This window comes from Setaria italica, chromosome IX (genome assembly GCF_000263155.2).
Source record: "Setaria italica strain Yugu1 chromosome IX, Setaria_italica_v2.0, whole genome shotgun sequence".
Lineage (NCBI taxonomy): Eukaryota > Viridiplantae > Streptophyta > Magnoliopsida > Poales > Poaceae > Setaria > Setaria italica.
Genome location: NC_028458.1, coordinates 55,278,055 through 55,302,871, shown reverse-complemented (window position 1 = coordinate 55,302,871; position 24,817 = coordinate 55,278,055). Strand labels below are relative to the sequence as shown.

At 45.7% G+C, this 24,817-nt stretch overlaps 6 protein-coding genes across 7 annotated transcripts; 2 read left to right on the top strand and 4 right to left on the bottom strand.

The window, feature by feature from the left end:
• Nucleotides 1–209: 209 nt before the first annotated feature.
• LOC101779361 (pentatricopeptide repeat-containing protein At5g15300) lies at nucleotides 210–2,959 on the bottom strand. Its single transcript, XM_012842580.2, has one exon. It carries the CDS (start codon nucleotides 2,614–2,616, stop codon nucleotides 1,006–1,008), a length of 1,611 nt encoding a protein of 536 aa, XP_012698034.1. The 5' UTR covers nucleotides 2,617–2,959; the 3' UTR covers nucleotides 210–1,005.
• Nucleotides 2,960–3,466: 507 nt separating this feature from the next.
• Nucleotides 3,467–6,431, top strand: LOC111255784. Its single transcript, XM_022822961.1, has 3 exons — nucleotides 3,467–3,808; nucleotides 4,672–4,843; nucleotides 4,935–6,431. Exons 1-3 carry the CDS (start codon nucleotides 3,733–3,735, stop codon nucleotides 5,077–5,079), a joined length of 393 nt encoding a protein of 130 aa, XP_022678696.1. The 5' UTR covers nucleotides 3,467–3,732; the 3' UTR covers nucleotides 5,080–6,431.
• Nucleotides 6,432–7,676: 1,245 nt separating this feature from the next.
• LOC101775677 (cytochrome P450 704B1) lies at nucleotides 7,677–9,893 on the bottom strand. 2 transcript variants are annotated; one of them, XM_004985506.2, is made up of 4 exons: nucleotides 9,541–9,893; nucleotides 9,234–9,449; nucleotides 8,858–9,154; nucleotides 7,677–8,781 (listed from the first exon to the last, which is right to left on the bottom strand). In XM_004985506.2, exons 1-4 carry the CDS (start codon nucleotides 9,865–9,867, stop codon nucleotides 7,993–7,995), a joined length of 1,629 nt encoding a protein of 542 aa, XP_004985563.1. In that variant the 5' UTR covers nucleotides 9,868–9,893; the 3' UTR covers nucleotides 7,677–7,992. The 2 variants fall into 2 exon arrangements, with proteins under 2 accessions (XP_004985563.1, XP_004985564.1); XM_004985507.2 differs by having other exon boundaries at nucleotides 7,678–8,778.
• Nucleotides 9,894–10,527: 634 nt separating this feature from the next.
• LOC101775272 (SWR1 complex subunit 6) lies at nucleotides 10,528–13,068 on the bottom strand. Its single transcript, XM_004985505.3, has 4 exons — nucleotides 12,771–13,068; nucleotides 11,701–11,803; nucleotides 11,056–11,159; nucleotides 10,528–10,966 (listed from the first exon to the last, which is right to left on the bottom strand). The coding sequence occupies exons 1-4, from the start codon at nucleotides 12,879–12,881 to the stop codon at nucleotides 10,763–10,765; spliced, it is 522 nt and encodes a 173-aa protein (XP_004985562.1). The 5' UTR covers nucleotides 12,882–13,068; the 3' UTR covers nucleotides 10,528–10,762.
• Nucleotides 13,069–17,910: 4,842 nt separating this feature from the next.
• Nucleotides 17,911–19,903, bottom strand: LOC101774867. The gene has a single exon (XM_004985504.2). The coding sequence runs from the start codon at nucleotides 19,726–19,728 to the stop codon at nucleotides 18,103–18,105; it is 1,626 nt and encodes a 541-aa protein (XP_004985561.1). The 5' UTR covers nucleotides 19,729–19,903; the 3' UTR covers nucleotides 17,911–18,102.
• Nucleotides 19,904–21,345: 1,442 nt separating this feature from the next.
• LOC101774469 lies at nucleotides 21,346–23,586 on the top strand. The gene is made up of 3 exons (XM_004985503.3): nucleotides 21,346–21,603; nucleotides 22,376–22,449; nucleotides 23,102–23,586. Exons 1-3 carry the CDS (start codon nucleotides 21,421–21,423, stop codon nucleotides 23,178–23,180), a joined length of 336 nt encoding a protein of 111 aa, XP_004985560.1. The 5' UTR covers nucleotides 21,346–21,420; the 3' UTR covers nucleotides 23,181–23,586.
• The last annotated feature ends 1,231 nt before the right edge of the window (nucleotides 23,587–24,817 follow it).

Here is a 24,817-nt window from a genome sequence, read left to right as displayed (position 1 = left end):
TCATCCATATAATAATATAAAGATTTCCATGGAATAGCAGCTAGTCGTTGATTTTGTAGTTTAAGTACATGATTCATTTAAGGCGACAGTCTAGGTCCAAAGTATCACTCTTAGAAATTTACAATCACTATTTACTTGAATCCTTAAAGTGCAGCTACGCAAATGAGCAAATGGCAACCGATTGTACAAAGCAAAAGCTTCAGAACAACTACATTCAACATTTCAGATGTATATTCCGATGGCAAGAATAAGCTTACAGACCAAATGGTTATTATTGCATACAGCAAACTTGCTTCCTTTTCTTGCTCGAGATAATCAATTATATATTTGCCTTGCCTATTCATCTACTTGTCTGTTCTCTGCGTTGTTCAAAAAGTACTCACTCCCTTAAGATGGCCGGGAACTCCAAAATCCAAATGCACTGATCATGTGCAAACTTTTCTAATGTTCTGCTGCTATATCACAAGGTCTATGACCATGGCACATGACCGGTCTCATAGTTCTATGGTTGAGTTCAAGCGGGATTGCAGCCACCCAGATACCCAGAAAGTAGTACAGATTTGTAAATATCACCACTACGTCTCAGCTGGTTCTTGTGCTCCCGTTTATCTGCTTGACTTGAATGTTAACACCAAACTGCATCATATCAATATACACTGGAATGTAACTAGTTTCCTTGGTAGGTGTACAATATTCAATAGACCATTGGTTTCACTTGGTGGCTGCATAGATCAAAGTGTGTTTTACTTGCATGACTGAGTCATAAGAAATTATTGAATAACAGGGACAACTGGATGCATATGAATTGATCAGGCTTACATGCCCTTTTAGCTGCATTCTGTGTAAAACTTAAGCAATGTCTCTAGCATGTTGGAGCCAATAATAGCACGGGAAGTGGTAGCGGTACTGGGCCTTTTGCTCTTCATTGACAGAAGAACGGGCAGAGGTATCCAATTTCTTGACCCGGCAGCTAGGCCAAAAAAATCTTTTGAATCCAGAACGTGATTAGAACTGTCTAGAAGATTGCATTAGATCCTTTGAACTGCCATCAATAACTGCACGGCCTGCTTCCTTGTTGACACCAGTGTCGTCCATCAACTTTCTCATTTTCTCTGACCCCAGCCATTCTCCAACTGAAGCATAAATGTTTGATAGAAGCACATAATCCCCACTTGCATCACTCCTTGCCTTTAGAAGTTCCAGATTCGCATGCTCAGCCAGTTCAACTTCACCATGGATCCTACAAGCCCCAAGCAAGGTCCTCCATATGACAGAATTAGGCTCGACCTTCATTGTGTCAATGAACTCAAATGCTTCTTTGAGCAGTCCTGCACGACTTAGCATGTCAACCATGCAACCAAAGTGCTTGACATTGGGCTCAATCCTGTACTGTTGCTGCATTAAGTTAAAGTACTTATGCCCCTTGTCAACCATGCCTCCATGGCTGCAAGCAACGAGGACAGCAACAAAGGTGATTTCGTCTGGCTTGACATTCCCCTTTAGCATCTTCTCAAACAAATCTATGGACTCATTGACATGTCCATGCAATGCCAATCCTCCTATGATGGAGTTCCAAGTTGAGACGTCCTTATCTCGCATCGACCAGAACACTTCATGTGCGCACTTCATGCTCCCACACTTTGCATACATGTCAATCAGCGCATTTCCAAGAACGGTGGTAAGACCAGTTCTTGAAAACCTCTCTGACAAATAGGAATGGAGCCTCTGGCCAACATCGAGATCACCAGAGTCGGCACAGGCTGACAACAAGCTGAGCACCGTGATAGTATCTGGCTTTTCTCCCACGCACTGCATCTGCTCAAAGAGCTCTATCGCATGCCTGTGTGAGCCACTTCTCACGTACCCAGAAATCATGGCATTCCATGACACGACATCACGATCAGGAACGCGGTCGAACAATTCCCTCGCTAGGGCCATCTCACCCCGCTTGGCGTAAGCTGTGATCATCACGTTCCATGACACGAGGTCCTTCACAGGGCTCTCGTCGAACAGCTCCCGGGCGGCACCAATGTCCCCTCTCCTCGCGCAGCCGGAGATCATCGCCGACCATGCTACGGCGTCCCCGCGCGCTCCGCTGTCGAACAGCGAAGCCGCCACGCCTAGATCCCCGCAGCTCGCGTGCATGCCGATGAGCGCGTTCCTGACAAAAGCGTCAGACTCGCACCCAGCCTTCACGACGTGTGCGTGGACCTGCGCCCCGGTGCCCCCCGCGCCCATCGCGGCGCAGGCGCGGAGCACGAACGGGAAGGTGAGTTTGTCCGGCCTCACGCCGCCGCAGCAGTCTCCGCGGCGCCGGGCCATGCGCGCGTAGATGGAGACGGCGTCGCGGGGCGCGTCACTGTGCGCGGCGCCGCGAATGAGGGTGTTGTACATGAACCGGTCCGGGTTCGGGATTCGGTCGAATACGAGGCGGGCGTGCGCGACGCCGCCGCGGACAGCGACCGCAGAGGCGAAGATGAGCTCGCGGAGCGCGGAGGGGTCGGAGAGGAAGCCCCGGAGGACCATGAGTGCGTGGACCTGCTTGATCTGCCGGAGGCTGCGGCACCGCCGCCAGAACGCCGGCTGCCGGCGCTGGGTTCCCGACTTTCGCAGCATCGCGGACGCAGGCGCGGCAGAGGGCACGCGCGCCAATGGTTCAGTGAAGCTGCTTCATTTCGGTGGATGCATTGAGAGACAACGAAGAAATTCCCACTTCATGGTCTCCAATGAAGAGCTCGCTGCTCGCCGCCGACTGGACCCTCTGGGTAACAGCGCCACACCGAAATGCCAGCCTACACCAAAGTCACCAAGTATAGTGCCCAGATCCACCTCGAGGACAGTGCCCTTCCGCGAGCGGAGCCGGAGCGCTCTTCCGCGGCCGCGCGGTAGCAGTGACTTGCCAGGGAAGGCTCGAAGCGGCGGCGGATACCACCTCGTCGCCGGCCGCCGCCGCCGCGGGTTCAAGTTACCACTTGACGGGCCTTGTCAATGAAAGGTCGTTTTTGTAAAATCCCACCTGCCGTTTCTGCTAGCGCTCGATCTGGGCCGCGGAGGTTCGATCTGACGGTTCAAAGTCACCCGAAAATTGGATTATCGCGATCCAATTTGAGGTGCGTTTGAACCAATTCTTAAGTGTAAGGACTATTTCGGAAAAATGCCGCAGCCGCTCTGCCCCGTCCCGTTCCCAACCGTATGTACCCGATCCGACGGTTCAAAATCCTCCAAGATCGGATCGCGATCCGATTTGGGGTGTGTTTGAAGGGATTCTGAAATATTAGGAGCGTTTTCGATAAATGGCCGTTGCACTTTGCCCCACGGCGTTACCAGCCGCATATAATCGATCTGACGGCTAAGAGTCGTTCCAGATTGGATCGCGATTCATGATCGCGATCCAATTCCGGGGATGTGTTTGAACGAAAACTTCAACACTAGGGTCTCTTTTACAAAATACCTGCGGTCACAAGTCCGCGCCTCCGTTGACCGCTCCGCTCTTGCTGCTTGTCGGCGTGTCGTCGTCCCCGATGACGGCGGCGGCGCGTCAGTTCCTCTTCTCTCCCATTGTTCGTTCCACCGCGTCCACATCATCTTTGTGAAGCCCCGTACGGTTCCGCGATGGCTCGCCCACGGCGATATCATTTCCGCCAGTGAAAATCCCGCCGTCCTCGCGCGGCTGTGGCCGCTCTCGACGTGTTCGACGAAACGCCGCGAGAGGATGCCGTATCCTATGCCGCCATGGTCCGCCGCAACCGGGACCTGCCGTCCGACCCCTTTGGATGCTCGGAGCCCGTTCAAATTTACATGCTTTACGGTAAGCAGCTTGTGACATACTCAACTCTTCACTAATTACTACCATCGGTGACAACCTGAACAAATTGATCGGAGAGGCAAACATCCTATGCAGCTACTGGAGCAGCATCCATTGCAGATTGCATCGATTGCATAGATAAGAGATTATCAACAAATTAAATGGTCGCCTCGAGACACCCAGTTACACAAAGATTACATACATAATTTGGATTAAATAACTACACGGTCCTGAGGATGCGGACCTTAGTCCGTGCCATGGAGAGAAATTTCGTCATGTGGTATTTGATGGGGTGTCCTCCATATTCCAAAAAGTCTATGTGATTAATTAGGGCATTTAAATGCTTATGTGTAGAAAAAAAAGTGAAGGAAAGGATTTACTGCACACTACCATCATTTACAAGGAAATGAAAGACAAAGAAGCTTAAAAGCTAGTGTTACAGAACTAGATAGCAATTTAATGTTTATTAGCCCTCAAAATTTTAAAATGAAGGGCTGTACAAGAGCATATGGGTCCTAATTTTTAAATTACTTAGCTTCTATATGCATACATAAGAACTATTGAACTCGGCAGTCTGCAGCAAATTGATTTAGTCATAGCCCGGTTCAACGGGACCGTCATCTACATCCATGTTCGGCGAAGGATCACTTGCATTTGGGATATCAGTAGGTGGGGCAAAGCTCTTGGGTTCAGATTCTTCCAAACCCTTTTCTGTTGCAAGACTCTCAGTCTGAACCCCATGCCTTTTCAGAGCATCTTTGAATTTATGAATCTGAATAGCACAAAATTCTAGTTTAAAATAGCTTAATAGGGTGTATTGACAAATAGCGTTGGATCATCTAATACTTACAGTTGAAATTGTGCAGCTGAAGCTACAGATACGACCTTCAGCGCCTCTGTAAAAGCGGAACAATGGCAAGACATAAACATTGAGTCTCCTACAGATCTCTGTCTGTTCATTATAGTTGACCATGAGAAACTGCAGTCCTGGATGCATCCTGGCAAATTGATGTACCTTTGTGGGCATGAAAAAAAAAGGTATTATATCAACATGAATTTATGTAAAACATGATATAATTGTAAACTTGGTGAATCTGCATGCTTGTCTTCTTTTTACCTTTGAGTGTAGGGCCTTGCAAGCTCGACAGCTAGGTGAAAAGAAGTGCACCACTGTGAACTTATCTCCAGCCATCAAAAGCTGTTCGTCAAAGTCATCTTGGGATTTGATACTCTTCATGTTGCCCTTCATGTCCTTCTCCCACCACTTTGTGTGATTACCCTAATTCCACGACTAAATATCAGTGCCATCTTTGTCGTGCTTCAGCACGTGTTAGAATTAATGTTTGAGTTGTGTTGTTAGATCTCAGGCAAATTTTACTGTAAGCTTAGATAGAGAAGGCATCTTAATCCAACAGCTTTTTAGAATTTTGTACTTTCCATTATTGCGTAATATGTCTGACTAAGCAGCTAAATCTCTTCAAAATAAAACCACCCAGTTAATAATATGTTCCTAAAGTAATGGACTGGTGTAACTTAATTTCTATTAACATAGACATTTCTTTCTGAAGCAATACCATTTTGAATGAATATTTGCATCCAAAATTCCATGTCTACACCATGAGTGCACATATTTATTTTCTGTATTAAATTAAGAGACAACATGGTTTTCTAAAATTTTTAGATCCCCTGTCCTCCAGGAACTGCGTGATACTCAGTACTTGACATAGATTGATCTGAACCGGATAATCTATATTGACTTTATTCTAGATGGATTACCTTTATGGGAATGTGTGTGTTTTTTTGTGATCAAATATGTCCAAGCATTTAATAGTTTCCGAGTAGTATGGAAATCACCTTTTTGGGATCTTTTGGTACAGCTCTAGTGATTTGACAACCAGTTGAGTCAACCTTCTCTCTGGACAAGAATTGCTTCCCCTTGATCCCATGGTAGTTCCAGTTCAATATCTTGAAGCAACCATCAGATCTGTTGCTCTTATACCCACGATGAGGTGAACGACCAACAACCCAATGGTTCATCAAAGCTGAAGCCATCAGTGTCCTTGAACTGAAAACAGAACGGAATATGTAACAAGTCAGTACCTCCATAACAAATGCTACAGAAAAGGGCGCATTTAAAAGCACAACATGCCTCAAACTAACTGGACTAGCTCTACAAGAGATGGAAATTATGTGATGGTGAAATGGGGATGGCATAGGCTGAGGTATTTATAGCTGAAGAAAATTTTGTTTCAGAAGCCGAGTATACCTCATCCTGCCTACACAACCCCCTTTTTGAACTTTTCAGTTTAATGTTTATCACTCTCAAAAGTGGTTCTGTTGCTTGTGCAATTTGATATAGGTACAGTCAGAAATTTGTTTCTTGTGGTCATTTTAGGTGCTTTGTTTCTTCAGTTACCTAATTCCAAGCTTTAGCTTTGGTGCTTCTTACACTCTCTTCCGACTTTTATCTTAGGCGGCACGGCTTGTGTTCTGGGATGGAGGAAGCTGATGTGTATTTGGATAAAAAGATGACCTTTTGTTGTATCTATATCTAAATCTACTTTACTGGAATGTATGATTGGATTTCTTGCTGAAATTGTGGAAGGTCGGTGTGTCTTATACTGCAATGAGGTTGTGTGATCAACTTGTTTTACGTGAATTAGTTGCATTTCTTCCTTCGGCATCAGGAGATAGTGCAAGTCAGCCCTCTGGTTGTGTATATCCCAGTCCTTCAGACTTCCCATCTGATGCGCATGATCTGCTTTGCACTATCGCGCTAGGCTTACATGCCGAGTCTACTATGGATAATGTATTTAGCCTTACCTGCAAGTTGCAATTTCCGCACTCTAAATTTTACTAATGAGTTACACTACAAGAAAACATGCATGTAATTTCTGAACAAAGGTAAGTTGACGTGGCGTTCTATCTACACTGGGCAACTTGATTGCTTTTGCTTGGAGTTAAGAAGTTCTAGGGAAAATAATCCTATAGGACCAGCTCTTGGAGCAAATAAATGCAAAAATGAAAATTTAAGGACTCGATTACATACAGAATTTCCAAACAAGGTAACCTACGCACAAAAATCTGAATAAATAACTAAGACTCACTTGGAAAAAAGGAAATAGAAAACCAAGGAAGCTCCACTGCAAATTTATGCACTCACCAACATACTTGTTTTCTCCATCCATGGAATTCCAAGGTTGATGCCTCAACCTTCTTTACGAGGCAGCATGCCCGTGGACAGTAAAGAATGATGACTTCGTCAATCTCAAGATCTGCCGGCTGAAACTCCCTAGGTGTTCATAGGTGTGGCGGTGTGCATGTGTTTGCATTGGTTATGTGATGTGTTTCTCATGAAAATATGATTTATGATTGCCTTCAAAGATATGCGACTACTAGAGGCTAATTGTTGCAAGCTGCAAGAAGTGCTTTCTTCTCTTAGATCCACAAAGGTGCCTAATGTTCGAGTGAGGTGTTTTCTCAAAGGGATGAGATAACCTATGTATAGGAGCGCGATCGTAGTTGGCGTCTCTATGTCTACTACCACCATGGCACACTATTTGTGCGGTGGCGATAGTGAATCATGTGGATCATTGAAACATGTAGGATCCACGTCATATTAGATCCCTTATCCTGTGAGAGCGAGGTACTTTTTCTTGGCTACACATATCAGCCTTTCCCACTACAGTATGTCGAACCTAAATATAAACTAAATTGCCCCTCTTTTCCATTTTAGAATATATGTGATTCGTGAGCCCTGAACTCACCTTTTTGGGATGGCAAAAACTAATTTTTGACTACTAAATCTTTATATATCCACCACCACCATCAAGTTACCTATTGGATGCTTGCAAATAAGATCCAATAAATAGTGTAGTGGTTCCCTATTGATATTTTCAATGTTCCACAATTGTATGGCAGCTGACACATGCCCGTTGCCACATTAAATTAGAAAGTTCACTAACTGCTTCTAGTTCCTGGTTTAAAGTGAATATTGCTATCTGATGTACCTTCGTACACACATATGTTCCATTTGTCATATGCACCTTGTCTTACAGATTGTCATATTGCCTTTTCTCTGAATCGACGGCAATAGTATGTGTATAGGAGATGTGGATTATTGATTGAGTACATGTCTGAGGATCCCAAAGATTACATGATCTAGGAAACGGTCAACTACTAAATGATCAGACTGCCCTGGAGACCCGGAGCTTGAGTCCGTGCGCCATGGAGAGGATGGTCATCATGCGGTACTCGACGGGGTGTCCCTCCAGCAGCTGGAACCTGTAGAAGCGGCAGAGGATGGCCAGCGCCATCTTCATCTGCAGGTACGCCGAGTCCTTGCCCAGGCAGATCCTTGGCCCCGCCTGGAACGCCGTGAACTTGAACGGCGACGCGTTCCGGAACGCCCCGTCCTCGTTGATCCACCGCTCCGGCCGGAACCTCGCCGCGTCGGCGCCCCAGTTGTACTCCATCCTCCCCATCGAGTAGGGCACGTACGTCACCATCCCTCCCGCCCTCACCTTCGTCCCGTCCGGCAGCACGTCGTCCTCCAGGATCCCCTTCGGGTCCTGAGGGACGGCGGGGTAGAGGCGGAGCGTCTCGGTGACGCAGGCGTGGAGGTACACCAGCTTGCCGAGGCTGTCGTAGGTGAGGAGGCCCGCGAACTGCGTGACGCGGGCGGCGAACGACTCGTCGTCGTCGGCGTCGGGGCCGCAGGGGACAAGTTCTACGCCCTCCTCGCGCGCGCGCTCCGCCTCGAACGTGCACAGCTCGCGGCGCAGCTTCTCGGCCACGTCCGGGTGCGACATGGCCATGTAGGTGAACCACGACAGCGTCGTCGCCGTCGTGTCCCGCCCGGCGATCACGAAGTTGAGCACCACGTCACGGAGGCTCTTGTCGTCCCCGAGTCCGCCGCTGTCCTCGCCGGCCTCGCCCAGCTCGATGAACCGCGACAGGATGTCGTGCTTGATCTGCTATGAGCACCCACACATCGATCATGTCCACTCAACACTGCAGGGTGAAAGAAATGAAAGCGAAAAGATTGCATACCTTCTCTTCCTTGCCGCTGGATCGGGCTTCCATGATCTCGGCCTTCCTCCGGCGGATCACGCTGTAGGTGAACTCGTCGACGAGCTTGATGCTCTGCTCGAGGAGGGCCTCTGACCCGACGTGGAAGAACCTCTTCAGGCGCCAGAGCGGGTCGATGAACCGCAGCGTGACGATGATGTTGGCGGCGTCGAACGCCTGCGCGAAGCTGTTCTCGGGGAGATCAGGCGACAGCGTGCCGATCTCAACCCCGAACCCAACCTTGCAGATCGAGTCCAGCGTCATCCTCATGTACAGTTCCTGAATTGCAAATAGTTCACGTGTTAATTAGAACGTTGATCTCATGTTGGCGAGGGAGAGTAGTGAACAGGTGATTCACCTGCATGTCCACAACTTTGCCTGCCTTGGAAGCTTGGCGCAGTATGCCTGACAGCTTCAGCGAGTATTCTCTGAACACAATGGCGCTGAAATCTCTCAGGTTCTTGGAGGCGAACTCGAAGCTCGCCGTCTTCCTCTGCTTCCTCCACAACTCGCCGTCGGCGTTGAATATGCCGTCGCCGAGCAGCACATCCATGTAGGATCTGTACACGTCCCCCTATTCAGACATTTGAATCAGTTTTCAGTACTGAACCTTAACACAGTTGACTACTACAAAAACTTAACATTTCTGGGTTCAGTTCATTTACCTTGGGGTAATTGGTGAAGTTGGTCTTGAGAACATGCTCAACATTCACCGGGTCCGCGATGTAGGTGTAGGAGGTGAAGGGCATGTCGACGGTCACTGACCTGTGCTTCGACAGGTACTCGACGAGCCAGTCGTGCATCCTGTGGTAGTTCCTCAGCTGCTCCACCGTCGCGCCGATGACCGGCCATGATCTCGGGCCTTTCTGCTTCCTCAGGCTCCACTTGTGAACCAGGATCCACGAGAGGAGGACGAGGAAGATCGCTATGTACTTGTGGAGCCCTGCCAGTGGGAAGAACGGCGCCGCCGGCGTGGCATGAGCTTCCACCATGGTGTGCTCCTGATGAAAGGGTTCAGTCCGCAGGAGATGCTATGTATGCAGCGTTGGGTGGCTATGTTAGGTGATATATTGGACACTGCAGTTACCCCAAGTTGAGACAATCTTGGTGTGACTGTAATTAAGATGGTTTCATTCATATGGTGTCCCTGACCTAACTCCCGGACAAGTTGGGGCTTAGCGTTTGTGTTCCTTTTTGTGATCTGCCAACCAAGAAAATGAGTCACTCTTCTCTTATATACAGGTTATTCTTTTTATGACAATTAGGATCTGACCGATTTTTTGTTGCCAGACATGGTATCCAGTGTTGTGATCCATCAGCTCGGTACTGAAGGTCCGAAACTGAACTAACCAGGAACAAAATTCTGAATTCTGTCTATAGTTCCTTAATTGAGGCGCAATGCAGTCGACAGTTTACGTGAATAACTACATCCTGAAAGAAATCGTGAACCCAAAGCGGGTTTTTTTTTTCCAGAGAGTGCTGTCTTGCCATGTCATGTCCAGCGAATGCCATAACCGATCTTCCCAAAGGGAGGTGACATCCTACTGCGTCACCTGGTGATTCTACAACTGCGCATGCCATGTGCTGCTCTGTGGCAGAGTTTTGATTAATTTGGCACGTATATCAAATCCTATGGTGTTGTTGACTTACTGTGCATGGAACCAGGACATTCTGAATTTGTGATCATCAGTCTAGCATAGTCAGTCTACAAGAGATCTACCTGGTAACTGCAACTGCAGTACCTAATGAAAAAATTGGTTTTCTACACAGAACCAAACCTTGCCTATGGAGTACAAAACATACACAGCAAGCATACCCTACTGAGCATAGATGAAGAGTCGTTAGGGACTAGATATACATCAAATGTAGCTTGTACAATCCTGTAGATCAAGCTACAAATTTAAGGCAGCGAGTGTCATTGTGTATGACTTGACAGCGGCATGAACAGAACCGTGTTCCACACCTCACGCATGTGTAATTTGCAGAACTCCCACAAACCGAGCAGTAGTGGCGTCGAGATGAAGTACTCGGTGGACCGACAGCCGCCTTCAAATATGTTGGGACATTAGGAGGCAGGGACTCAAGATTTGCCTATTACAGTTCAAGAGTCAAAATCTGTTAAGTGCCCATCCTACAAATAAGCATGATAAGAAACAAATTTACAGCACAACACTACTTACTTCTTGCAACACATCCATGAAAGATCTTGCTGCCCTCTTCTCCAAAGCTTTCCCTTGCCTTGTCTTGCGTTTCATGATCTTGGACTGCTTCTTTTGCATGAGCACTGTAGAAAGGAAAGCAGAAAACAAAAGAAGACTGCTATTAGATCACTACAGCATCAAAGTTTAGCTATCTGTGGCTAGGGCATCCGAATTGAACATACATCCACTGGTCCACAACCCAAAAGGCCTATATACTGTGCCTAAATTCACCATTTCCAGAAATGACGAGCCCATGAACTTCTATAGTTGAGAAGCTGTTGCATGTGGAGCTAAATGATATCTAAATGACTGATCATAGGGCATTCCTGATGCCAATAACACAGTCAACTTACGAATAATTTGTGTTATTGTTTGTATCAGAGTTGTTAAGGTTAGTTTTAAAATTATTTATCAATTCCTTTTGCAAGGAAAAGAAATAAAGAATGTTGTCTATTCTGAAAAATTGATACTACAAGTAATAACAAAACATATCATACTCTGTTTGCAATTCGCAAAGATTAAGATGTCCAATCGTTAACTGTCACTGTGTTTCTACATAATGTATGAACCTTATCCTTTTTGGACCATGGATTACTACAAAGATAAATGAGGAAGGAAACTGACCAGGGTCTTCCTCATCCGTGGATCCATACTCATCATCATTAAGATCTACCACCTCAACCCCAGCATTATCACTCTCAAGAGCTTCAAGACGAGCTAATGCAGCCTGAAATGGATATGTTTCACAACAGGGTAGCAAAACATCAAGAAGATTATTTCAGGCACAACTATAGATCAGAAATTATAAGCACAAAAATGATCTTAACATGAGTTGAAGCTGAGTCAACACCTAAATTCTTCATAATTTATCACTCAGGGATGAACTATAGAGTTACAGTCTGACAGAAGGAAAGAGGATATGAAAGCAAACGTACAAACCAAAAACCATACATCATGGCAGCGAAGAGCATAGTGTTTTACGCAGTATAGTGGAGCTTGCGTTTACTAAGATATTGGCACCTATTTTAATGACAAATCAAAGTGTTTGTTTAGACTTCACAAAATGTAACAAATTGGAAGGGGAAAGCTCTTTCTGAATGTTGACTTTCTGAAAGAAAAAGGAGAAAGATAAATGATGCACATGTTAAGAGATATGAAAAGTGAATAAGGCTCTAAAATTCCCTCTTAATAGTTGTTTCTTTGTTCATTGGCAAGGGACCATGAGAAAAGCAAAAGCACCACAACACATATGACACAAAATAAGCAGTGTAAATTCAGAATAGAACACTTTGCCTAAAGAGTCTTCTAGAGCATATATTACCAAAACTACTTGCCAACAAGGCCAACTCCTTCCTCTCAAAGATGGAAACTATAATGAGGCCAATCCCTTCAAATGGTTCTGTATATCCCCTAAATAAAAATTGGAGCATTTCAACATTAGCACATGAGCAGACAGAAGATGCATTCATGCATCCATGTCGAGAAGGTTACTAGGTTAGGCCAACTTTGCAGTTCTAACTGTAAAACAAAGAATACTACGAGAGGAAAGGGAGGTGCCATTCATGAACGGGAGGGAAATAGCTTGGAATCGAAGGGGGAAGCTGCAGCCTGCAGGAATGGTCCGTCTACCCCTATGATATATAGATCAGGTGGAGCGATCGACGTAATGGAGAATCCAACTCCTCTAGAAATACCTGGGCGCGGTTGTCAGAGCTGGCGAGCGCGGATGCCATGCGCGTGGCCATGCGGCGCGTGCGGCTGCTCGTCCGGCGGAACGGCCCGACGTTCTCTTCCTCCCCGTCCATCTCCGGTTGCCAGCAACAGCAGCGGCGGGCGGCTCTGATGTGGCGGCAGGTGTCGAGCTGCAGAGGCGTGGGCGCGTGGGGATTGAGCGGGGCGGCGCCGCCGGCGGTGGGTGACTGGAGGAGGTGTGCGGCGGCGGCGCGTGGTGATTGCTGCTGGGCTACTCCCGGCGTGGGCTGATTGGGCTACTGTTCTAGACGGATGTTGGGCCAGGCCGTCTGGTTGGGCTCCTTTATAAGAACTAGTTATTGCCTAGTTTCACATTTTAGACAAAATTATTCTGAGATCGCTAAGTGGTCTCCAGAGCACAGTGTGATCCAGGTATTCTAAATCTTATTATCCTGTTTTTGCATACACCAAGTGCTATAACTTCAAGTTTCATCATTCAATTTGACAAGCAGGACGTGCTCTAATCCCAAACCCTTGTCGATAGCTTCTGTGATATCCTTTGCAATGATCTGATGAAAAAAAAAAGAATACCGTAATTTCATTCCGCTATTAGGAGGTGATGAAGAGCAGAAGTTGATTTTTCTGGAAAAAAAAGATGTTTTTACTCTGCCTATTTATAACATGGTTTGGGCAATTGTTAGGGGATTATAGCTGTCCCAGAATATAAATTCAAAGCATAATTACTGCATTCTGTATCTTTTTGTTTTACTTTTTATAATCGGCGTCAATGATTCAATATTTTGTAAAATATTTTAACCTAGTGTGTTCAAAATAATCTAATATAGTCAATATTTAAAACTACTAGATTCAACATGTATTCAAACTTAGTTCAACGATTCTAATAAATTAGTTCAACATTTTATATGAAAATGTAAAATATTAAAAATGTTGAAACAATATATTTCGTATGTTGATTTTTAAAACAATATATATAAATTAAAATACAATCATATTGGATCTTGTTTTGTTGTATAAATCTTAATTAACACCATGGTTCAAACATATTTCAAAAAAGTTTATAATTTGAAAGGAAAATGGATTTAAAGATCAAAATCAAAAGAAATCTTATCGGTTAACCATCCATGCAACTACCCATGTGTGGACAACTATTGAGTTGCGCATCCCGTCAGCTTCAATCCTAGTCGTTCATTACGATCCGCACATATCTCAAACACTGGAAGTTATGGAGACGAAAGTTATATAGAAATCCCGGGCGGATTGCGCATTGCCTCCCTCCTTGTTGACTCATCCACATTTGACCCATATTTAGGCCCAACTCATGGAAAATGCAAAACCACACGTACGTGTGATCACATGACTTATCTCAGTTGTTGGTTTTCTCCAACCAACTATTGATTCACTACCTACCCATGTACTCTTTACCTACCCATGACCCATCTCAAGAAGTCAGCCCGTATTCGCAGTGACAGAGACAGAAGCAGCAGCGATTCCTCCTCCCCCTCCTCTGGAAGTTGGACAAGGACCTTCAACATCGACGCCTCCCACCGGCCTTCTTCATCCTCCCACTCTTCCTTCGGATGCTGGACAAGGACCTTTAACATCGACGCCTTCCACCACCGACCTTCTTTAGCATCGTGATGGCAATGGCGATGAGGCCAGAGCAGAAGACCCTATACTGATCATGCTCTAGCATGCGGTTCTAGCGTGACCAACTAGTGAGATATTGTCTGATGATCGGTTACGATTAGCATGTGCGGATGGGATGGTGGCACAACCATGGTAACGCAATGATGAGTTCTACTCTGGTTTCCATTGGTATGGAGACACATGCATGATGCAACTACGGTACTTGGTTCTATGTCAAGTTCTATGTCGCCTGTTTTGTTAGCAGACAAGAACACCCACAAGACAAGAGATCGATCAGACTAGGTGCATTGCATTTATTTGCATCATGAATATTCTTACAATACTCTGCCTGGTATGATACCTCACTTACTCTGCTTGGGATGATACCTCACTTGCTGTTATGAGTTGAGTTTTATATCAGTTGGGATGAGTGCCCGCGGCATGGTTTGTATTAATATATATATATATATACACACACATATATATATACATATATATATATGTATATGTATATATATAATGTTCTTGCGTCCTTGCGTCCTTTCTTCTTGAAGGTTTTGGTTTGAATGTACCAACCTAGGATCGTTCTATGCTTGACAAGAATGCACCAAAGCTGTATTGGTTCCTATTTCTTACTGTGTTGTTGTTGAATTATCTTGGACTCAAGAATCATTTTGGATAGTGGCGGACCTAGATTTTCAAAATTTAGTGTAACTAATATAAAAAAATTTATACCCCATCAGATTCTAAATATAAGTCATTGTAATATGTTTTAACAATAGAACATATCAAGAACTTTTATTATTTTCCCTCATGATTTAATATTACTACACAAATATTATTTTAAGATCAAATTGAAATTATAACAATTTTTAAGAGAAAATAAGTCATGAAAAATGTGAGTTCATGTACATGTTTATGGTACAATAATTTGAAATTAGAAGTAGAAAGATTTTAGATATAAATACCAAATCAAACTATATAATGTATACTACCCAACTTCTCGAAGCTAATCATGTATTTGTAGCTTAATTTAATTGTTACATAACTAGCACGTAAAATATCCATCATGGTAATTTTTTCTACCATATGATTTAAAATGTTGCATAACATAAAATATCTATCATGGTGATTTTTTCTACCGTATGATTTCAAATGTTGCATAACGCATTTTTTTTAATATTTTGTTAGCATAAAGGCTATTTTTTATAGTTGAGACAATTTGTAGCGACATATTATTTAAAGTGTTGCAATGCTTGATAATATTACAGTCTCATATTTAATATATTATTACTTCATCTTCTCCCTTCAACACATTCGTTTCCTTACACCCTTTAACACTAAATACTACAAATGTAGATAAAAAATGTTATACCTACACATTGGTGCTGCAGCATACAAACTGCAATTATTGGACAGAAGCATGATATATTTTGTTTTTCACATCCCAAAGTTGACTTTTGAAGGAGAACCACACCATTCCTCAAGTAGTTAGGTGTGAGTGAGAGTGATTACATGAAGCTTCTGCAATTTAGGAATACTTGTATGTACATCATAAGCTATTACTCAAGTCGGTTGCTTAAGAATAAGCAACAATTTTAGAGATGTGAGGTTTGACGCGTACTCCAAACTAGACAAAGACAGAACATGAGGAAGTCATGAAAAAAAGGACGTATTCCAGAAGGGGTTATGAACTGGACCCGTAGGTTTGTTACCTATAGAGCGTGCTCTTTCACCTCCTCCACCCTCCACAGGTTCAACTCTCTTTTTTTGTCTTCATGTTCTTTCATCCCATCCCCTCTGTCGCCTTCTTGTTCTTTCACCCCATCCTCTCGGTCTTCATGTTCTTTCACCCCATCCCCTCCATTCCGTTTCTTTCCTTCCTGCTTGCGAAATGGAGCACCCCCAAGCCCTACGCTATGCTATTTGTGTTCGAGTCCAGTCTGATATAGTTACAAATATACACATTATATAGATATTAACTTAGAATTTTCTTTGAAAAAATATTGGGTGTACATGTGTACACCCACATCCTATGTTGGGTCCACATGGTCCTGGACTAAGGTGAGAAGCTAAGCTCATCGTGTCAGCCACGGACCTGGAGCATGTTGTTTCTTCCTGCCTGGCCGTGACACACACTAGAGATACCAATTCATTTAAAACGCCCTAGCTAGTGCTGCATGCCCTGAAACCATACAATAGTGCTGCAGATAATCGGCATCAACTCAACTACATGAGCGCACACCATATATGTAGGCAAGGCATTCAAGGCAAAGGGGCAAAACCCTTAAATTTTGCATTATTGATCATATCTCATGATGACGATTTTCAGTATCCAGGTCCAATCTACGCCTCAGTAGACCCCAATGCAATTACCAGCATGAGACAACTCGTCTCAAATACAGTAGTAGCTTAGACCCAAAACCTAGCTTCAACGGCTACCACAACAAACATATAAACGTTTTATGATAATTTTTTTATAGATACATGATACAAAATTTCATGTTCTAGCTCCAATTCTCATTCCTACTATGCATTAAACCAAATCTATAATCTTGATTGTTGCATCAGCCACTGTTTCAGACGCAACATGCAGCTAGCCTCATGCTGCTCAGTAGCAGAGACAATATAATCACCCCATCTTGAAACAGTTCACGCCAAACTCATGCTACTCCTCTCCATGCTGAAAAGGAACAAAAGAACACATTGCATGTCAAGAGCAACTTTAGCAGGCTCTACTATTATACATGTTGAAGAATGAATAGAAAAACCTTTCACCAAAAACACTGAACATATCGTAAAAAGGTAGGGGAAGGAGTCCCAAATAGATCGGCCCAATTAGGATCATTGTTCTAAGAATAAAATTAAATGTTCCGAACAAAAGGCCAGCCCAATTAGGTCCAGAGGAAAGGATAACTGGGCTTGGGCTTGGTGTTTGCCGTTGCTTGAGACAAATTTTTTCTCTCGAAAGATTGGTTGAGACAATATTGGTGTGACGGGATCACTGGAATTAAGATAATCTCGTACACGGTGTCCCTGACAACTCCCGGACAAGTTGGGGCTTAACTGTTGTGTTCCTTTTTGTAATCTGCCCACCAAGAAAATGAGTCGCTCTTATATACAGGTTATATACATTTTTACCTCATTTAGGACTCCATATTTCTGTTGTCAGGCTTCGTATCCAATGTTGTGACTGTTCAGCTCGGTACTGAAAGTTCAAAACTGTACCAATCAGAAACAGAATTCTGAATTCTTTGTTGTCCACAGTTCCTTAATTGAGGCACAATGATACAGTCATTGATCTTACATGACAGTTCAAGTCAAAAAGTAGTCATGAAAGGAGAGATTGTGAAAACAAAGCGGGTTGTTTTCTTGTCATAGAATGACTGATGGAATATCGTCATGCAATTGCCAATCCTTGAAGAGAGGATAATGAAATTTAAAGAACATCACTTCAAAAATTAAACAATTCATGCGAGCACCTAAAGAACAATCTGAAACCAAGATCAAGAGAGCATGAAAATAGAGCTCTCATGGATGATCTCTGATTCTTTCTCACCCGCTTATTACAAATGTTGTGCAAACCTGAATATTTGCTGTATATAAATTCCTAACAATTGGTAACATGAACCTATTTGAAGCTGCCCCAACTAATAAAGAATAAATTAGAAGTAACAGGATCAAAATCTAAAGGTTAATGTTATTATTTTCATCCAGTGCAAGTCTGAAGAGAGCTCTCATTGCGTGTCTCTTCACCACCTTGCCATAGGTCGCCCTCCCTATCCTTACCACCTTGTCCTCCGTCTCTAGCCGGTTGCCGCAGCCATTAGCATCCCTGGAACCCCTCAGCATTGCTCTCAGCATGCTCTCACTCCCGCCGACCGCATCAACAATGCTCTCTGCTACAATGGCCTCGCTGGGAACTCGCCTCCCCCATTTTCTCACCAGCTTATCAGAATCATACAAGGCCGAGTATGCACTCCAGAACGACGCGCGCAAGAACGCCTTTCGCCTCTCCTTCACCATGGACTTCCTCATCTTTTCCTCCAGCCGCACCACCAGGGCTCCCATGTCTCCCCCATTGACCAAGTCATTCTCTGATTTCAGTATTTCCTGCTTAAGAATGAAATCCTCGGATTCAAACCTGCACCGATCACACTTGCATTCAAATCCCCAAGCCATCGATGCCTCCCTGCGCTTGCTCACCGGCACGAGCACATCGAAGTAGGGAAATGTGATCTCCTCCCCAGCTTTGATGTCTCTGGACGCGTGGACAATGGCGTTGTCTCCGACGTGAGTGCGCCGGGCATTGGGGTGGCAAGAATGGTTGATGAACGACGGCAAGATCCAGAGTCCCACACCGCAGTTGACAACACCATTCTTCCCGAGCAAATCGGCGGCTGGTGCGTCCTCGGTCAAGCAGTTCACGTCGAGCACCTTCAGTATCCTGTCCACATCAAGAACCTCTTGTGTCCCCTTCTCCCTCACCACGTTGGTGCCGTCATCACTGAGATTGAGATCCCCGGGTTCTTGCCTAAACAATGCCATCCCCGGAACAACTAGATCGTCCTCCTGCTCCTCGCCGGTGGACAGAGTATGAATCAGAGCTGCCGTCCTCGGACACTTCTCGGCGGCGTCGAGCACCTTGTCGACGAAGTCCTTCCACACCACCATCTTCTCGCCGCCATCAGCGGCGTCGTGAAGAACCCCTCTCCCGATAGCCACCGCCTTGGTCATCATCAGAGTAGACCCCGCCTCGACGTTCTTGACCGCGAAGATCCCTCGGCCCCCGTGCGCGGACCGGCGCACCTCCACCGGCCCGACGTACTCCGCGAGATCCGGGCACTTCCCGGCGAAGCCCGCGAGCACCCACTCCGACAGATCCACCGCCCCGCTCCTCGCCTGCGCCTCCAGCCGCCTGCACTGCTCGACGAGCTCCCGCGCCTCGTCCGCGCCGCCGCCGCCCGCGGCGAGCGCGGCCGCGCGGAAGCAGTCGGCCGCGAGCGCGTACCGGCCGAGCCCGCGGAGGATCGCGCCCTTGGAGAGCAGCGCGGCGGGGTGGGCTGGGTCCGCCGCCAGCGCGGCGTCGCAGTCGGCGAGCGCGCCGGCGGCGTCCCCGAGGCGGGCGCGGGCGTCGGCGCGGTGCGCGAGCGCGGAGCAGAGCACGCGGCGGTCGTCGGAGGCGCCGTCGACGATCCGGGAGCAGACGGCGATGTACTCCCTCCAGTCCTCCTTGAGCAGCAGCTGCGTCGCGCGGCTGCGCAGCTGCTGCAGCGTCTCGTCGTCGAGGCCGCCGTCCCGGACTCCGGCCATCGCTCGGCTGTAGGGCCGTGGGCTGCGAGCTGCGAGCGAGATTAATGCACTTCTCTGCGGGGGCTTGTTGGTTGGGACTTGCAGGTGGAGCACTGGAGCTGAGAGCGGCGCACTGAGGACTGAGTGGGCGCGGCGCGGCGATGTCGGAGTGCTAGTTTGGGTTGGGAAATTTTGAATGCTGTGGATGGATCTGGAATCCTGGAGCTGGAGACCGGAGTAACGGCTATGAGTTGTCAGTGGAGGTCGGTTCAGTAATGGTGCTTTTTATTGCGTGTTAATACGAAATACGAACGATTTCTGAAATTCTGAATGGTTGAGTTTGAAAACTGCATCTGCACGTAGCAATAGTAGAAGAGCGATGATCGGGCCATAGGGGAATTAAATGCATAGATTGTTCGATCAGTATATTTCGGCATTTCACACCTTTTGTTTCCGTATTCGTCCTCACTTGGGCTTTGATCAAGAGATCGGTTTCAGGTTGAAAATGGATGTGAGAAGATCTAGGCTGCATTTTAGCAAGTCAGTCAAGTTGAGCTGCATGTACACATGCTAAAGTTAAGTGAATCTTAGGTCTCCTTTGGTAGGGCTTTTGCCGCGGCTTCTCCTCCGACTTCAGGCGAAGCTGTACCAAACGGTGGTGCAGAAAACAGCTTCGGTGGAGAAGTTCCTAGGATCGTGCTGACTGGAGCCATTTGATGGAGGGGGAGCCAAAAAAATCGATTCCCCGCGGCTCCTCCCCACCATTGCCACCCTTGCCCTCGGCTGGGACCCACAATCGGAGAGAGGCAGCACGAGGAGGGGCAGAGGGAGCGTGACTGCGCGAGGAGGGGGCAGAGCGATGGCGGCGCGGGCGAGGCCCAACTGGGGTGGAGGCGCGCGGCGGAGGCGGCCGACGGCCAGCGCGGGGAGCGGAGGTGCCGGCGGCGGGGCGCCTGGGTGCTGAACGGAGGCGCTGGCCGGCAGAGCAGCAGGGAAGCGGTGACGAGGTGCGGCGAGGCAGAGTAGCAAGGAACAGCCCGTCGCGGCGAGGCAGCGCCCGGGTGAGGCTTGAGCGGCGAGGCAGTAGAGACACAGTGGCGGAGAAAAAGAGAGGGGACAGAGACGAAGACCAAACAAAAAAGATAAGAATGGAACTGGATAAGAGCTTACGAAGGAAGAAAAGGTAGAAGAAAAAAAAGGAAAAAAAGTAACGGGAAAGAATAGGCTGCGGTAAAACGTGCGAAACCCGATAATACCAGAAGAAAGAGATGTATTAAAAAAAGAAAAAGCGATAAACATTCAATAATTTATCCATTCCAACGATCCATAGAAAAAGAGTATATAGGACATTTGACCTCTCACAACTATTCCTACAAGTACAGGAGAAGTTGTTTTACCAAACGCTTTCCAGAATAACTTTAGCTTCACCGAAGAAGCTGCTTTACCAAAGCAGCCACAATCGTAGCTATTTCAGCCACAGCCACAGCTCTGCCAAACAGGACCTTAGCCTGCACAAACAGCTTGTGAATTGGATTTCTGTAACACGTATTGCAAAGGCGTTTACGTATTCGTACGCTCTCCGCCTTCAGGTTCCCCTCCTGGTTCACCTAACCCGCCCGATCGAAATCAACGGTCAGATCAGCTCCATTCCCACGCCTCTCTGAGGAGTTTCCCCACTTCTGCTCGTAACCCCCGGAACCCCAAGGGCGATCCATGGCGGCGGCGGGTTGGCTCCGGCGTGCGGCAGCCGTGGCGGTGCCTCGCCTGCCTTCCGGACTTCCCCTCGTACCGCCTCCTCCTCCCGCCCCTCTCACCGAGGCGCAGTCGCTCGTGGTCCCCGGCCTCGGCGCCGCCGTGGGACCTTCCATGGAGCTCATGGCCGTTCCCAAGAAGAAGGTGTGTTCACTTCTCCCCGCTATACTTCGCGTTCAAGCCTGTTACTTATGTGCCTACTAGGTGTGTCGTCTGTTCGTGGTAATCGTGGCTGGTGATGCGATATAGTGTGCTGCACTCTAGGTGTTTGTTGAATTGCCTGTGAGCAGAAATGTGTGTCATTTCGACCTTTGTGCTAGCGGATCATAAAGGTAGATGGTGTTCCGTGTTTAGGATAATCTACCTGGAGCATTAAGTACCTTAAGTCAAAGGGGTACGATAGTTTGGGCTGATTTCCAAATGCGTGCAAAGATGATCAAAATAGTCTAAGTTTTGGTATTAATAACAGAGCAAGTAAACTGTTTTTTATGTGTTTGATGTTTTGAGTGGTAAAGTCGATGTAGGTGTAACTCATCATGATACTGTTTGGCCAGTGTGATAAATCAGGGAAACAGATAAGAATCAACACTGAACAACCATTCAGAAATCGTTCTTATTTCAGGCATGTTATGATCATCTAACACCTTTCAACATTTGGATGTATGCAGTGGACTGATTTTATAGAAAAATCATTGACTTGTACCTCTGTCATAACAACATATGTATCCAACTGTCTTAAAAGATGCATCATATTTTGGCCTGGTATATATGTTTGTTCGTCAGTCCAATATGCATCGTTTCACCAGCTTTACATTCTTCAGGTTGGAATTTAGAAAATTGTTCTTTGGTTTGTGCTTGTTGCCTTTTCTAGACACTGATGTCAGTAGATGCCCTTATACTCTCTTATGCATGTCAGGTCTCCAAATACAAGAAGGGCTTGAGGAACGGACCCAAAGCCTTGAAGCCTGTGCCAGTGATTGTCCGTTGCAGGTACATTTAAAAGCTAAGTTTGCTAATATGCCTTATTTAATTTGTTTGACTCTTGGTAGTCTTTTATCATGTGATCTTGGTATATCAGTGATTATCATATTTTCCCTATGCAAGAGAGTTATTGATTGTAGCTGTTTTATTATTTGCTGGCAGTCTTGCACAATTATCTGACTGGTCAGATGAAAATATAAGGCTACTTTTAGCAATGCCCTCACCCTTAAGAATGCACTGCTGAGTCTGCGACCAATGGCTACAGAGAGTGTTTTAATGGCACATGATGTACTTTCCACAATTCAGAGTCTGGGAGACTGGGGGACAGTAGGTTACAGACCTAGACACTAGTCATGCTATCAACAGTTTTGCTTTGTAGTAACTGAGTGTGGTATATATGTTGCCTTCACAACATGGTCTAGAAAATGGTTATCCTGTTTCAGTTTCCATTCTTGGCTACACCTTCATACTTCGTTGATGTTTGCTTCATGTGCTTCTCGTCATATTGCTGTAGAATAATTAGAGCAAAATACCTGAACTTTGTCTTAGAAAAATACTTCATCTTCTGAATGCTCCTAACACGCACAATCCAATTGTACACTTGTTCCTATTCCTGTTGTGACATGTCGCCAGAGGCATGACTCGCTTTTGTGCCTTGCAGGTGCTGTGGCCGAGTGAAGCTGCCTCACTTCTACTGCTGCAGCGGAGAAAGAGGAAACCCCAGCGAATCAAGCTCATAAGTGTTTGGTTTTGCCTACTTCAGTTTGTGCGCCAAGCTAGTGACCTCTGAAAATGCAATACCACCAACCAAAGTTCTCACATCTCGTTTAATTATGGTACAATTACTCTAGTCTGAATTTCATAGTATCATTTCAAACTTGTCTCTGCTCTTGGCAAGGGTGGACACGTTATTGTATTACTGACGGTGTCTTGTAGTAGGACCATTGTGTCAAGCTACTATCAGTTTGGCGCTTCTTTTTCCCTGAGGATTTGTTTGCCTTATGATGTAATCGTCAGAAAGTGAAAAAGGTACTGCCAATAATTCACCATTTCAGAGGGATCTAGAGGTGAATATCCTGGCTTGGAGCTTGGGGAGATATTACTTGCGTTCCTAGTGTGGAAGGATAATCAATCAGCGTTGCAGCATGACAGGAGTTGTTTCGTTTCCAGAAACAGAAGTTTTTTTTGTCCTGTAGCAAATGGTATCTGATTCTCGTATGTTCGTCAGAGAAAATCTGTCAGCATTCACAGGTGGCATATCCGATTCCAGTGGACAAGGCTAGCGGATGCGCCTCCGAAGATCGATGCCATTCCGGTCCATTTCGTGCCATTTCGGTGCGGAATCGTGGGCGGCACAGGCCAGGCCGCCGAGTAGTCTGGTAGACGACGAAACCGCGGTAGTGGGGCTCGGCCGCCACCAAAAACCTCTGAGGTCAATTTTAACGGGAGTCTCGTGACCATTAATTTTTATGTCACATTATCAATTTTCCTGATTTGACAAAATATTTATAAGGAGAGGAGGAGAAGTTTTATCATACGTGAGAGGAGTTTCATCCTGTGACACTCAACGGGCATAGTTACCTAGTTCCCAGGTAGGCCTGCTAATTGGATTGTACACATCAACCCTATATTTATATTATCTAAATCCAAGTCAATCCACCATACTAGTTGATAAAACCCATAGTTTTGCTATATAAATCTATAGGCTCGTATAAAAAAACTTATATATATTTGAAATAAATGTGAGTCCGACATGTGGGTCCTATGTCAAGAGTCGGACTCAAACTAAAATGTCATGTTCACACCTTAAATTTTAGCGAAATTGATCGAAATTTGTTGGAGATGACAGAGTTTGACTGCCCGCTACTTTATGCTAAATAGTATGGCTAAACATACATTTAGGCCCCGCATTAAGAGCCAGACCCTAGAATTAAAACCTCATGTTCACACCTTAGCAAAATTCATCAAAATTTGTTGGAGATGACTCAATTTGATTGCCCACTACTTTGTGTAAAATAGTATGGCTAAACATACACGTGGGTCCCACGTCAAGAGCTGGATCCTAGAATTAAACCTTGCGTTCACACTTTAAAATTTTAGCGAAATTAATCGAAATTTGTTGGAGATGACTCAGTTTAAGTGTCTGCTATTTTGTGCAAAATAGTAGTTGGACATATATGTGGACCCCACGTCAAGAGTCGGCACACTTTAATTTTAACGAAATTGATTGAGATTTGTTGGAGATGATTTAGTTTAATAATTAGTTAATCCATGCGAAAAAGTATAGTTGGACTTGTATGTGGCGCACATCAAGAGTCGAATCCTTAAATTGTTTTGTGAATCAAACCAATGCAACACACTCTAAACCACTCCCAAA

What these genes read in the sequence shown, in the direction of transcription:
- LOC101779361 (XM_012842580.2), bottom strand. Translation starts at nt 2,616, where the DNA reads ATGCTGCGAAAGTCGGGAACCCAGCGCCGGCAGCCGGCGTTCTGGCGG.
- LOC111255784 (XM_022822961.1), top strand. Translation starts at nt 3,733, where the DNA reads ATGGTCCGCCGCAACCGGGACCTGCCGTCCGACCCCTTTGGATGCTCG. An exon ending in TCAAATTTACATGCTTTACG is followed by an intron (nt 3,809 to 4,671) that starts GTAAGCAGCTTG and finishes GAAATTGTGCAG; the next exon opens with CTGAAGCTACAGATACGACC. An exon ending in TGTGGGCATGAAAAAAAAAG is followed by an intron (nt 4,844 to 4,934) that starts GTATTATATCAA and finishes CTTTGAGTGTAG; the next exon opens with GGCCTTGCAAGCTCGACAGC.
- LOC101775677 (XM_004985506.2), bottom strand. Translation starts at nt 9,867, where the DNA reads ATGGTGGAAGCTCATGCCACGCCGGCGGCGCCGTTCTTCCCACTGGCA. An exon ending in ACTTCACCAATTACCCCAAG is followed by an intron (nt 9,450 to 9,540) that starts GTAAATGAACTG and finishes ATGTCTGAATAG; the next exon opens with GGGGACGTGTACAGATCCTA. An exon ending in GCAAAGTTGTGGACATGCAG is followed by an intron (nt 9,155 to 9,233) that starts GTGAATCACCTG and finishes TTTGCAATTCAG; the next exon opens with GAACTGTACATGAGGATGAC.
- LOC101775272 (XM_004985505.3), bottom strand. Translation starts at nt 12,881, where the DNA reads ATGGACGGGGAGGAAGAGAACGTCGGGCCGTTCCGCCGGACGAGCAGC. An exon ending in CACGGATGAGGAAGACCCTG is followed by an intron (nt 11,160 to 11,700) that starts GTCAGTTTCCTT and finishes TCCTTTCTACAG; the next exon opens with TGCTCATGCAAAAGAAGCAG. An exon ending in TCATGGATGTGTTGCAAGAA is followed by an intron (nt 10,967 to 11,055) that starts GTAAGTAGTGTT and finishes GAACTGTAATAG; the next exon opens with GCAAATCTTGAGTCCCTGCC.
- LOC101774867 (XM_004985504.2), bottom strand. Translation starts at nt 19,728, where the DNA reads ATGGCCGGAGTCCGGGACGGCGGCCTCGACGACGAGACGCTGCAGCAG.
- LOC101774469 (XM_004985503.3), top strand. Translation starts at nt 21,421, where the DNA reads ATGGCGGCGGCGGGTTGGCTCCGGCGTGCGGCAGCCGTGGCGGTGCCT. An exon ending in TGGCCGTTCCCAAGAAGAAG is followed by an intron (nt 21,604 to 22,375) that starts GTGTGTTCACTT and finishes TATGCATGTCAG; the next exon opens with GTCTCCAAATACAAGAAGGG. An exon ending in CCAGTGATTGTCCGTTGCAG is followed by an intron (nt 22,450 to 23,101) that starts GTACATTTAAAA and finishes TGTGCCTTGCAG; the next exon opens with GTGCTGTGGCCGAGTGAAGC.